The 13,015-nt window shown below is 58.0% G+C and overlaps 2 protein-coding genes across 2 annotated transcripts in view; both read left to right on the forward strand.

The window, feature by feature from the left end:
* Positions 1-2,782: 2,782 nt before the first annotated feature.
* On the forward strand, positions 2,783-11,326 carry DDR2 (discoidin domain receptor tyrosine kinase 2). The gene is made up of 16 exons (XM_009999883.1): positions 2,783-2,867; positions 4,659-4,761; positions 4,865-5,096; positions 5,177-5,324; positions 5,424-5,529; positions 5,914-6,097; positions 6,169-6,412; positions 6,526-6,588; positions 6,731-6,861; positions 7,379-7,589; positions 8,087-8,310; positions 8,428-8,564; positions 8,948-9,108; positions 9,828-10,099; positions 10,623-10,772; positions 11,189-11,326. The coding sequence occupies exons 1-16, from the start codon at positions 2,783-2,785 to the stop codon at positions 11,324-11,326; spliced, it is 2,589 nt and encodes an 862-aa protein (XP_009998185.1).
* A 1,127-nt stretch (positions 11,327-12,453) lies between these two features.
* Positions 12,454-13,015, forward strand: part of HSD17B7 (hydroxysteroid (17-beta) dehydrogenase 7) — an 8,967-nt gene continuing 8,405 nt past the window's right edge. Inside the window, exon 1 of the mRNA XM_009999923.1 lies at positions 12,454-12,509. Within this exon, the coding sequence (XP_009998225.1) occupies positions 12,454-12,509 (56 nt within the window). The remainder of the gene's footprint in view (positions 12,510-13,015) is intronic.

Below are 13,015 nucleotides of genomic sequence, written 5' to 3' on the forward strand. Positions count from 1 at the left end.
CCCCCTTCCCCAACCACTGCATGCCTTGGGTCATGCTCCAGGGCCACAGGGAGTCTCTCGGAGACATTGCCTCCAGAGTAGCCTCAGCATGTCCTCCCCCCGGCCCTCCATCCCAGCAGGAAGGGAACCCCCAGCCTCATGGGCTGCCATGGGAGCCCTGGGAGACCCACATCCAGGACCTGGGGTGCACAGGGGATGCAGGCTAAGGCCATCCAGCCCCATCCCAACGGATGATGCTCCTCTGGTGTCAGTGAGAATGTCTACCTGGGAAGGGCTCTGGGGGCTTCACCAGCCAGCCCTGGATGGGGATAAGGGAAACCGTGGCTCAGGTGGGGTTTATCTCTAAACAGCTGTGGAGATAAGTTGTTTTTTTTCTCTCCCCGCTAATTTTCCTTGGTGAATTCAGTAGAATAAGGAGGGGGGGAGGGGGGGAAGAAAAAGGGAAGGAAAAAAAGCAAAGCAGAGACCAGTGGAAGCTCCTGAGCCCAGGCGATGCCAGGGAGGAGCTCCAAAAAACTCCCTGCACTAAAAATTTCCAGCGATTGAAAATTTTCAGCAAACATTTTCAGACAAAACGTTGCGGAGCCATCCCTGTTGCAGGGTTGGTGGAACAAAAATTATTTCCAGCTGGTGCTGCCAATATTGCTCAGCCAGTTTGACCGTGTGTCCCTTAGCCCCCAGCCTCACTGCCTGAGTCACTGTCTACCCACTGTCCCCCACCAGCCCCGCTTCCCTGAGGAGCAACAGGCACTTCACCACAGCTGCACGGGGATCACTTCCCTATATGAGACTCAATGTAAATGCATTTGCCCTGGGACATTATGGCATCTGGTATCCTGATGCTTAAAGAGTTCACTCAGCCTGAAAGAATAGGGGGATAAAAATATCCCTGGATGTTTTTTTGGAATGCAGAAGGAAATTGAGATTTTAATGCTGGGGAAACTGGCCGTCATCAAACACAGGAGCCTCGTGTGTGCCTCTCAGCCATGCAGCTGGAATTCCCAGTTGCAGCTGAGTTAGTTGCAACCAACTAAACTTTCCCATATGGGAATAAAAGAAAAAGCAACCCAATGTGTGCTTTTCCAAAAAAACCCAACAACAACAAAACATAAAATAGGGGGGGAAAAAAAATCACCCTAACTCGAAGTGTTCAGTTGTACGTTCTTCAGAGCTTGTGGTGTTTATCAGACCCCTGGGCAGCCCAGCAGCCCACCCCTTGGTGTGAGGAGCTTCTGGGAGGGTGTGGAAGGCGACTCCCGGGGCTTTGCTCCCCCCTTGGGTGCTGGTGTGGTCACAGTAAGTCTTCTTTGCTCCTGCTGTGCCAAACCCCCATCCTGGCAGTGAGCAGGGCTGGATCCAGCTGGGCTCTGCCGGAGGGGGGGCAGCTGCCAAGTGGCAGCTGGTTGTTCAGGGTGGACTTTGGCTTTTTCTTGGTGATGGGGACAAGGCTGCAGGTCCTGGTGTGGGGTAGGTGCAGGGACATGACCAGGCACCTACCTGTGGTGTCACTGGTTCTGGGCCAGCTCGGGGACCTGCTGAGCCAGCCCAGCCACCTCTGGTACAGCAGAACTCTGCTTGGATTTACCCCAGGTGTCAAATGCAGCCAGGAGCTCTGGTCTCTTTAACCCTCGGGTTAATAAGTTGTTCCTGCAAAGGTTAATGTGCATGTAAAATGCTTTTTTTAATAAAAAGAAGACTAATGTGCATTTAGTTCTCGTGTGGAGAACTGTCCCAGGAGGATGAATGTCCCTTTAGCAAATAAAGGAAGAGGGAGCCCAGGGATCCTGGGTCGGGGCTGGTGATGTTTAGGGGCAGTCCTGGTGTGTCCCTCAGCATCGTGCCATGCCCCATGGTGGCTGCCCAAGGGGTGTGGGTGCAGCAGGAGCTGCTTGGGCTCTAGGGGTTCCTTGGCAGCTGAGGGTGAGCCAAAACCAGGGTGATGGCTGCAAAACGCCTGTGGTGGCAGCACTGGCTCAGAGGGCAGGCACTTCCTGGGGCCGGGGGTATCCCCTCATACCATGCCTTGCTTCAAGGACCCCACCCCAGCCTTTTTTCCCCCCTTGCTGAAGCCCAAGCCCAGTTGCCAGCACCCCCAGACCTCCTCTAACCCTGTCCCACATTCCCCCAGAGGCAGAGGGTGCACAAGCTGGCTCCTGTGCCCTCTGTCACACCTTTCTGTGTCACTCATGTCCCTGAGACCTGCTCTGCCATAGGCAGCTGTCACAACAAATACGCTGTGAATCTCGGGCGATTATCTGCTATTATCTCTCCTGAGCCAGAAGGCAGGGAAACCATGTGCAGCAACGTGCTATTATTCTGTTTTATGATGAGGTTGTGCAATGTCTTGCTCTCAAAGCCATCCAAGGGCAAGTGGCCCAGCCGGAGCCTTGGTGCCCATTGGTGGAGCTGGATGGCAGAGCCCTAGGACCTTTCTGTGGGCCTTGTGGATATTTCACACCACCAGCTCCAGGGACACAGCAGGGCCACATCACCTGCCCATGTGGCTGCATTGGTGTGGCTCCATGGTGCTGTGTCACCATGATGCTGTGGCTCCTGGGGGTCAAGGCAGAGGGGATGGGACACCAGGACCGCTTTGACCACTAGGACAGATTTGAGGCGTGGGGCTCTGCTCCCCCTGCAAGGCTGAGGTGGGGATGTGGGGTCTGGTGCAGGGGATGCCCTCCTGCCCTCAGCTGGTTGCTCCAAGCAGGACCAGCGTTTCTGTGTGGCTGAGCTGCCTCAGCATGACAAGTCCTGCTTCTGTCTCTACAGGACTGCTGACATGCTGGCCACCCCCAGACCAGCCCTGCTGCTGCTGCCACTGCTGCTGCTTGTCATGCAGGCTGCAAGAGCCCAGGTCAACCCAGGTAAGATAGATAGGGATCAGGTGGCTGCAAGAGCTTGGGTGTCTGAGCTTGGCTCACATCACCTCCACTCTCTCTGGGGCTTTCTCTGGGAGCAGCGTGTGATGGCCCTGAAGCCTGTGCTTGCCTGGGCATTTTGCTGTCCTGCACATGGCTCAGCCATCATCAGTGACCCAGGAAGCATCCTCTGTGTGCCATAGGCACCTGTCCAGCACCAGTGGGGTGTTGGGGAACTGGCAAGGTGCTGCAGCTGGAGTCCTGGGCTCTGAGGGGGGCCCTTCTCTACTGGGGGCTCATTGAGCATTGGGGCAGTGGTGTGCAGAAGGCAAGGCACAGGGGTATTGTTCTTTCTTTGGCAGTTTCACAGCAAACCAAGGTTGGCTTTAGTAAAGCAGCTTAACGAGGTGCCTGGCTTCTGCTCAGAAACCACAACACTGTGCCCAACATCAGCCAGGGAAGCGTGTTTAAATGGTTATTTCTCAAGGACTCAGCCCTCTCCTGTGCCTTAGGGGTGGACACAGAGCCTAGATGCTTCCAGTGCCTTCGGGTTTTTCCAGGGCATCCCTGTAACAGGTCCCTTCAAAGGCTTCTTCTGTCTATAGGAAGTTTGCTGGGTCTGGAGGTTGCATGGTGCTTAGGGAAACAATCCTGTTCCTTCTGCAGCCATCCAGGGCTGGCAGTGTTGGCTTTGCCTGGCCAGGATGGTTATCACCTAGGGCAAAGGAGCTGGGCTGGCTCCATGGTCAGCAAGAGTTAAATGGGAGTTCAGTGGGAGCTGTGCTCTGCAGAGCAGCACAAGTGGGAGAGCTGGAGGCAAGAGATGCTCCTCACTCTCCCCGTGCTCATGCTGAAGATGTGCCCATCTCTCTGTGGAGATGCAGGAGACGTTCCCTGTGGCACCGGGACCCAGGGATGAGAGCTGGCTGCCGGGAAGCACCACGGGCTCCTTGCTGGGTGAGCTGGAGGCTGTGTGGGCAGGAGGTGATCCCGGCCCTGCAGCCTCACCCGGGCCCTGCCGCGCTCGCTGGGGCAGCGTGCGGAGCGAGCGCTGGGCCTGGAGCCGGGGCCAGACAGTAAACACGGGCAGACAAACCCGCCTTTCAGCAGCTCCCTTGGCAGCCGGGGGGGAAAAAATAACTCCTGGGAAGCAGCGTGGATGTGGTGCTTGGGGGAGCCGGCTCCCACGCGGGGACGCAGCCTGCCTGCCACCCTGGGTACTTTTCCACTCGCAGCCCGGGCGGGAGGGAGGAAGAGGCTGGTGACGGGAGCTGTGGAGCTGGCAGGGAGGGCAAGTGGCCGCCTTTGTCACTTGTTCCCCTGGGCAGGTGGGGGAGCAGTGGCATCGTACGGCCAAGAGCCCATTGCTGCGGGTGGTTCTGCGGGTGCCCCCAGAATGAGGAGCGCGGGGACAGCTGCACCAGCCCAGGGCTCTCCCTCCAGCACAGCTTCACGGCTTGCCAGCAAGGCTGAGGGACAGTGACTGGCTGTCTCCAGCAGCCCTTGGACTGCTGCCTCCCCTTGCTTCTGGCTTTGCTTCCAGCTGGGACAGCACCTACTTCTGGCCAGCAGCTCCACTTACCCGGGCAGGCATCTGCCTGTGCAGGACATCGTGCTTTATCCCCCCTCTCCCGGCTCTGAGAGGCAGAGGGATGGCAAGGGCTGTGCCTGAGCCGCCCGTGGTGCTGCGGGTGTGCCCCAGCACCAGCAGTGCCATGCTGTGTTCCAGCTGTGTTCTCCCTTGGATGGGGAGGTGAGGAGGGATGCCTGCTCAGCACCCCGCCGGTCTCGTTGCAGCGGTGTGCAGGTACCCCTTGGGAATGTCAGGCGGGCACATCCCTGAAGAGGACATCTCAGCCTCCAGCCAGTGGTCCCACTCCACAGCTGCCAAGTATGGACGGTGAGTGTGGGGTCCTTGCTGTGGCAAGTTTGGGAAAGGCAAAAGAGGGGCACAGGCCTGGCTTTGGCCACCTGCAAATGGCTCCTTTGCTCTGGGTTTGCAGGCTGGACTCAGAGGATGGTGATGGTGCCTGGTGCCCTGCGAGCCCAGTGGAGCCTGATGACCTGAAGGAGTTCCTGCAGATTGACCTGCATGCACTCCACTTCATCACTCTGGTGGGCACCCAGGGTCGCCACGCTGGGGGCCATGGCAATGAGTTTGCACCCATGTATAAGATCAACTACAGCCGTGATGGCACTCGCTGGATCTCCTGGAGGAACCGGCATGGGAAACAGGTGAGCAGGTGGGCAGGGGCTGAGCTGGGTGGTGGCTGGGGGGCTGCAGTGCCTACATCACTGTGCTTCTCTTTCCCCAGGTGCTGGATGGAAACACCAACCCTTACGACATCGTCCTGAGGGACCTGGAGCCGCCCCTCATCGCGCGTTTCGTCCGCTTCATCCCTGTCACTTACCACTCCATGAACGTCTGCCTGCGCGTGGAGCTGTACGGCTGCCTCTGGCTGGGTGGGTGGTGTGCTCCTGTGCCCTTCCTGTGTCCCCAGAGCCCAGCTGCGGGGCTGTCTGTCCTGCTGTGGGCAGCCACTCACCCTCCTCTCCCCGCAGATGGGCTGGTGTCCTACAATGCACCAGCTGGGCAGCAGCTTGTCCTTCCTGGGGGCACCGTCATCTGCCTGAATGACTCGGTGTATGATGGGGCGTTTGGGTACAGGTGAGGACTGGGTGGGCTTGCACACATTGTGGGCACCATGGGAGGAGGAGTTGGGGGCGTTTCTTTGTTTCTTCCCTGCATTTGCAGGCTGATGTGCTGACTCTCAGCAGAACAGATACTTGGGGTTTCCCTGAAGCGGGGCACATGGCCAGCTCTGGGAGGCTGCACGTGGTGATAGGGATGGTGTAATGAGGAATGCATGCCCAGCTCTTCTCCTGGATTTATGCTAACTGCATGTTAACATCCCTTAGCCTCTTTAAGAGGGAACCAAACCCCCTCCTGAACTTCCCAGGGGCTGCGAGGAGCTGCTCAGGGGGTGCTGAGTGGTGGCAGGTTTGTGGGGTTGGTGAGAGTGATGCTCCCTTTCCCCCTCGCACACGCCAGCATGACGGAGGGCCTGGGCCAGCTGACGGACGGGGTGTCGGGGCTGGACGACTTCACACAGACCCACGAGTACCACGTCTGGCCAGGATATGACTACGTGGGCTGGCGCAACGAGAGCACGGCCGGTGGTTACGTGGAGATCACCTTCGAGTTCGACCGCATCAGGAACTTCACCGCCATGAAGGTCTGCGTGCCCCCCAGCCCGTCCCCTGTCCCTGCCTGCTGCCATGGCCGCGCTGACAGGCTGCTCCACAGGTCCACTGCAACAACATGTTTGCCAAAGGGGTGAAGATCTTCAAGGAGGTGCAGTGCTACTTCCGTGCTGACACCAGCGAGTGGGAGCCCAGCGTAGTGTCCTCGGTGCTGGTGCTGGATGACGTGAACCCCAGCGCCCGCTTTGTCACCGTGCCCCTGCTCCACCGCATGGCCAACGCCATCAAGTGCCAGTACTACTTTGCTGACACCTGGATGATGTTCAGCGAGATCACCTTCCAGTCAGGTACCTGCTGCCATGAGCCTTGTGGGGATCAGATGCTCCTGGGGGGAGGGTTTCAAGGAGGGAGTGTGGCCCCACACCTCCCACCCTGATGCTCTCCTCTTTCCTCTTGCCAGATGCAGCCATGTACAACAACTCTATGGTCCCTCCAGAAGTGTCTGTGGTCCCCACCACTTATGGTAAGGCACAGAGGAGCACATTGCACTGAGCTAGGTGGGGAGATGCTCTGGGGGTTCTCTGCCCCATCTGATGGAGGATAGGGGCAAGGACTCTCCCCATGCACCAGTGTCACTGGCTCTTGCTGTTCTCTTCTCCTACTAGACCCTACACTCAAGGTAGACGACAGCAACACACGCATCCTGATCGGGTGCCTGGTGGCAATCATCTTCATCTTGGTGGCCATCATTGTCATCATACTGTGGCGGCAGTTCTGGCAGAAGATGCTGGAGAAGGTGGGCAAGGGTGGGGTGGCTGGTGAGTTTTCCCAGGGTGGTGGACTTGTGCAAGGCTGGTTCTCCTGGGATCTCAGCATGGGAAAAGCAGACTCTGTGCAGGAGCTTATGCTCCCTTCTTCTCCTTGGGAAGGTTGTGATTTGCACTCGTCTCCCAAGAAAGGGGATTTAGCTGAGCAGGGTGGTGACTTTAGGAGTTGCCTGCTTGTCTATCTCTCTGTCTTGAAGCTGGCTCAGGAAGAGGAGCCTGAAGGGTCTCACTGCATCCCCTGGCTAACGGAGGTCAGTCGCAGAGGTGATGAAGCCAAACTCTTCTTCACAGAAGCACACAATAGAAGGGGGTTACATGAGGACAAATGTCTTCCCCAAGCGGGTGTTGCAGCCCTGGGCAGGGCACTGGAGAGAGAGACTTGTGGCTGGACACAACCAAAGTGCCATGGAGTAGAGGAGACCCCCATCCCACTGGTGCTGTGGAGACCTCCTGCCCCAGCTCTCTCCTCCCTTGCCCCTCTCGCAGGCCTCGCGGAGGATGCTGGATGATGAGATGACAGTCAGCCTTTCCCTGCCCAGTGAATCCAGCATGTTCAACCACAACCACTCCTCCTCGTCCAGTGAGCAGGAGTCCAGCTCCACCTACGACCGCATATTCCCCCTGGGACCCGACTACCAGGAGCCCTCCCGCCTGATCCGCAAGCTACCGGAGTTCACCCCAGGGGAGGAGGACACAGGTGAGAGCCGGGCCCCCCTGTCTGCTGGGAGCTGCCCACCATGTACCCAGCCCAGCACAGACACAGCTTGTGGCCAAGCTCCAAACATTTTGTCACGAAGGGCTGTGGGGGGGATGTTGCTTGAACTCCTGCACATCCAGCTCGAAGGTCACACTGAGCCTGGGACTGAGAGAAATCACCCATGTCCATGCCAGGCTAAGCTGTGTCCCCACCACTGTTCTTGGGGTGCTCCAGCCTCCCTTCCTCGGTGACCTGGCGGTCGGGCTCTGATCCCTGCTCATCTGGTGCCTGGGCTGGGTCAGCGTGTTTGTTGGTGATGGGGAAGGAAGGTGGCAGCCTTCCGTGTCTGCAGGAGCCTGGCCATGCCAGGGAAGCCTAGGGGCTCTGGGAAGGATGGGGATGGAGAAGCCAGAGGCTGGAGCATGAGTAGATACTGGGGAGTAGAGGGTGCAGACAGGACTCCCTTGTCAGGGCTGGTCCTGCTGTGTTCCCCACAGGCTGCAGTGGCCCTGTGAAGCCCTCCCAGGCCAGTGTCCCTGAGGGTGTCCCCCACTATGCTGAGGCCGACATCGTGAACCTGCAGGGCGTGACGGGCGGCAACACCTACTCGGTGCCCGCCCTCACCATGGACCTGCTCTCCGGCAAGGACGTGGCTGTTGAAGAGTTCCCCAGGAAGCTGCTGACCTTCAAGGAGAAGCTGGGGGAAGGCCAGTTTGGGGAGGTGAGTGGGAGCCAGACCTGCTCCAGGCAGGGCTCTGGCAAAGCTCTTCTGGGTTTGCAGGGACTGGGGGAGGCTGTTGGTTGGCAGAGGTAAGGGCTGTCTGTTCTCCTCCTCCAGGTTCACCTCTGTGAAGTGGAGGGCATGGAGAAGTTCATGGACAAGGACTTTGCCCTGGAGGGCTTGGACGCCAGCTCCAACTGCCCCATGCTGGTGGCTGTGAAGATGCTGCGAGCGGATGCCAACAAGAATGCCAGGTAAAGAGCCAAGGAGTGTACATGTCCTGGCATCATTCCCCCTGCACTGAACTCTCCAGGAGAGCTGGGATGCCTGGAAAGCATCCCCTGCTTTGGGCCACCAGGGACTCAGTGTAGCCATGAGGACCACCTGTGTCCAAGCTATCTGGAGATGCTGAGCTGATATCCTTGCTGGTCCCAAACATCTCACTAGCACTACCAGCTGAGTCCACCCCACAGCCATGTGTGGTTCAGCCCCAAGCTCCCCTTCATGGCCACCGTTCCCAGGGGAGGGGACCCATGGGTACCTGCAAGGCTTGGGCAGGTGGGTGGCATGCTCTGTGTACACCTCCTTGGCCCTCTGGGTCTGTCTATCCGATCCATGTGGTTTCTGTTCCGGAAAGGAATGATTTTCTGAAGGAAATCAAGATCATGTCACGGCTGAAGGACCCCAACATCATCCGGCTCCTGGCAGTGTGCATCACAGATGACCCACTGTGCATGATCACCGAGTACATGGAGAATGGAGACCTCAACCAGTTCCTGTCCCGCCAGCAGGCAGGCAGCCTCACTGGCCACACACCCACTGTCAGGTAACATGGGCAGGGGTGGGCAGGGCTGCCTGCTCTGGGCACCCTCTGTGCATGCTGGGTGCCCTGCTCAGGGTCATGGCCCTCTGGCTGCCATCCTGCCCAGAGCCTCAGGCTTCCCTTTTCCCACCCCCCCTCGTATCAAAAGAAGTGTCACCAGCAGATTGAGAGAGGTCATTCTGCCCCTCTACTCTGCCCTGGTGAGACCTCATCTGGAGTTCTGCATCCAGCTCTGGTGCCCCTAGCACAAGAGAGATGTGAACCTGTTGGAGTGTGTCCAGAGAAGAACCACAAAAATGATCCAAGGGCTGGAGCACCTCTCTTATGAGGAGAGGCTGAGGGAGCTGGGGTTGTTCAGCCTGAAAAAGAGAAGGCTCTGGGGGGACCTCATAGTGGCCTTCCAGTACCTGAAGGGGGCTACAGGAGAGCTGGGGAGGGTCTTTTTACAGGGGCTTGCAGTGAGAGGACAAGGGGTAATGGTTTTAAGATGAAAGAAGAGAGATTTAGGTTAGAGATCAGGTGTAAATTCTTCAGTGTAAGGGTGGTGAGACACTGGAACAGGCTGCCCAGAGATGTTGTGGGGGCTCCATCCCTGGAGCTGTTCAAGGGCAGGTTGGATGAGGCTCTGAGCAGCCTGTTCTAGTGGGAGGTGTCCCTGCCCATGCAGAGGAGTTGGAACTTGATGATCTTTAAGGTCCCTTCCAACTCCAAACATTCTGTGGTTCTGTGATCTGCAGCGACCTGCGGTTCATGGCCACCCAGATTGCCTCTGGCATGAAGTACCTCTCCTCCCTCAACTTCGTGCACCGAGACCTGGCCACACGCAACTGCCTGGTGGGGAAGCACTACACCATCAAGATAGCTGACTTTGGCATGAGCAGGAATCTCTACAGCGGGGACTACTACCGCATCCAGGGGCGGGCAGTGCTCCCCATCCGCTGGATGTCCTGGGAGAGCATCCTGCTGGTACGTGTGGGCTGGGGACGTTGACAGGGCCCTGGGGCTGGGCGTAGCCCCTTTTCCTCAGGTTGTGGGTACAGAAGGAATGGAGAAGTCCATCCTCCCTGGAGCCCAGCTTTGGGGTGAAGCATGCAACCATGGGAGCAGAGAAAGGCAGGAGTAGCAGCACCTTCTCAAAGTGGGATGGGGCGAGTATGGTGATCTTTGGTGTTGTGGTGCCTAGCCTTTGAGCAGGATGCTTGACATCCTCTCCTGGCTGAGGTCAGATGTGGCAGAGGGAGCAGGGCTAGTTTTTATCTATGTAAGACCCAGTTCTTACCAAGCCCCAGCTCTCAGAGCACTCAGTGCAAACTGGATCCAGAGCTCACCAGGCTCTGGCCTCAGGCAAAGAGCAGGTCTGTGGAACCAAGCCCCCTCTGGTGCCAGATTTGAAGCATCCAGAAAGAGGTTTCCAACCCTGAGCACGCAGGGCTTATGGAGCAGGATGGGGTGATGCCTGTGCATGACCCTGCTCTGCTCCCTCGGCCAGGGCAAGTTCACAACAGCCAGTGACGTGTGGGCGTTCGGCGTGACGCTGTGGGAGACCTTCACGCTGTGCCGGGAGCAGCCCTACTCCCAGCTCTCCGACGAGCAGGTCATCGAAAACACCGGCGAGTTTTTCCGGGACCAGGGCCGGCAGGTAGGGGTGGGATGGAACAGGATGGGAAAGGACAGGCAACAGGGCTCCTGGGACACTGGGAGACCTGGGAAAGGGCTTTAAGATCACCAGACAGGGAGCTTGGCTCTGGGGTGTTGTGGGGGAAGGAGTCCTGGTGATGGGCCCAGCTTGGCAAACTCGGCACTTCAAGCAGTCAAAGGCACCACTTGCCTGTTGACCCCTCACCAGCCTTTAGCCAGGCTGGAAGATGTGATCAGATGTCCCCAGCCCTCCCACTGTGGCATCTGGGGGTCCCCACACCCCTGGACACACAGCCCCTTACCCAGGTTCATGGAGAAATGGGGCTCCCCAGGAATGGTTTGCTTTTTTTTTGGTTTTGTTTTTGTTTCCATGGTAGTAACTGTCTCCTTTTGTCATCTTTGCCTTTTGTTTTGAAGACCTATCTTCCCCAGCCTGCACTTTGCCCTGATTCAGTCTATAAGCTAATGCTCAGCTGCTGGAGACGGGACACTAAAGATCGTCCCTCCTTCCAGGACATCCATCGCCTCCTCCAGGAGTCAGCCAGTGAAGAGTGATCCTTTGCTCCCCCCAGGTCCGGTCCCCAACCCTCCCCATCCCCAGAGGAGCCCCATGTGCAAACCAAAGCCACTTCACTTGAACTCAGTAATGAAACCCGGGCAGCTGGTCTCGTTCTCATTGTACAGTGAAGCCTCAGAACAAAACCCCAAGGGCAGCAGAAGAGCCACAACATGGGACAACTCTGACCTCCTGCTCATGTGCTGACCCAAGTCCAGGAGCAACATGAGCTGAGAAGATTATTTATTGATGGACCGTGTTCTTGGTGACGATGACTGGGACAGAGCAGCTTCTCTCCCCCAGTCAGAGAGGAGGAATATCAGCTGGACTAAAAGCTGGACTTCCTTAAGTAAGGAAGCTCCAGGCCCATGCATGGGGCGGGTGCCTGTGGAAGGGATGTGTGCAGGTACCTGCCCACTGGAGCAGGGTCTGTCCGGTAGCCAGTACCTGCTTGAGGAGGAGCCAGGAGTTGACAGTAGCTCCCAGTGGGCTCTACAATTACAGGGTGAAAACACAAACTCTCTGTGTATTTTGGGACTTGGACATGCTTGCCTGGAGGGGCAGGAAGCCCTCTCCCTGCCTGCCAGAACTCAGTTGCACAGGGAGAAGCCTGACAGCACTCCCAGCTCCTTGGCTCCTACATGTCGGCCGGGGAGGAGTAGGCATGCCAGCCCCAGTGAGAGGGGATGTCCTCTCACTGGCCACAGCCCCTCCAGAGCTGCTCAACTGCCCACAAAATGCATTTTGGATGACCCACAGGTGCTGTGCAGCAGCTGGTGGCAGGATGTTAGCACCTTCCACCTGCAGGGGGAAATTCCCAGATCCTTCTCTCCCAGGGTAAACCCACATCTTCACCTGCCATGAGAGGAAGGCACATATCAGAGCTTTTGCAAGCCACTGCCTGATGCCCAAGCCTGCAACCACCCATGGGCATGGAGCAGTGGGCACCCCAGCACTTGGCCTGAGGGCTGGAGCTTGGCTGAAGCCCCTGGCCTGGACTCTGCCACCCTGAGCATCCCACAGCAGACTAGCACCGGACCTTCCTCCTGGATCCAGCAGCTCAGTGAGCAAACTGGGCAGATGCTGAAGCCGTGTGCCCTCCAGGAGCCGCAGGAGGTTACCAGTCATGCCTGAAATTGGGATCCACCTGTGGCTGGACAGGAGGAACTTTGTACTCAGAGGGTACATGGACCATGTACGCGTTAGTTCAGCACCATCAAGCCACGCGTGGCACAGTTTCCAGTATGCTATTGCTGAGGCATGTAAATATTCAGTAGATGCCACCTATATATGGGGGCAAACCCGCTGAAGAGACACTTGCTACGTGAATCTGGCTGCATGGTTTCCTTGTGACAGCTCAGAAGGGGGTTTGCCTCCTCCGTGGGCCCTGCTGGGGGGCTGTGGGGCTGCACCGTGTGCCCCCCGATGCTGTGTGGGGAGAGCTTGGGGCCGTGCACGTAGGTAACGTGGAAGAGATGGAGAAAGGATGCTTAAGAGACCTGCTAGCTGACTCACACCCGTTGCCCGTCTCCTTGGGTGACAGGCAGGGCGCTGCGAGGCTCAGCATCCGCACCAGGAGTTGTGTGGGCAGGGATGGGGCGGGACGGTGGGTCTGGGAGAGGGGAGGGCGGCAAGGGAAGGCTGAGCCCTGCTGGCCGCATGGCCTGTGGCAGTGCAGACCCTGCGGG

Source organism: Chaetura pelagica, unplaced genomic scaffold, assembly GCF_000747805.2.
Source record: "Chaetura pelagica isolate M959 unplaced genomic scaffold, ChaPel_1.0 scaffold246, whole genome shotgun sequence".
In the NCBI taxonomy this organism is placed as follows: domain Eukaryota; kingdom Metazoa; phylum Chordata; class Aves; order Apodiformes; family Apodidae; genus Chaetura; species Chaetura pelagica.

Bases quoted from the DNA above. Each gene is read 5' to 3' on its own strand.
- DDR2 (XM_009999883.1), top strand. From the start codon at position 2,783: ATGCTGGCCACCCCCAGACCAGCCCTGCTGCTGCTGCCACTGCTGCTG. The intron at 5,097-5,176 runs GTGAGCAGGTGG...CTCTTTCCCCAG, and splicing joins GGAACCGGCATGGGAAACAG to GTGCTGGATGGAAACACCAA. The intron at 10,773-11,188 runs GTAGGGGTGGGA...TTTGTTTTGAAG, and splicing joins TCCGGGACCAGGGCCGGCAG to ACCTATCTTCCCCAGCCTGC.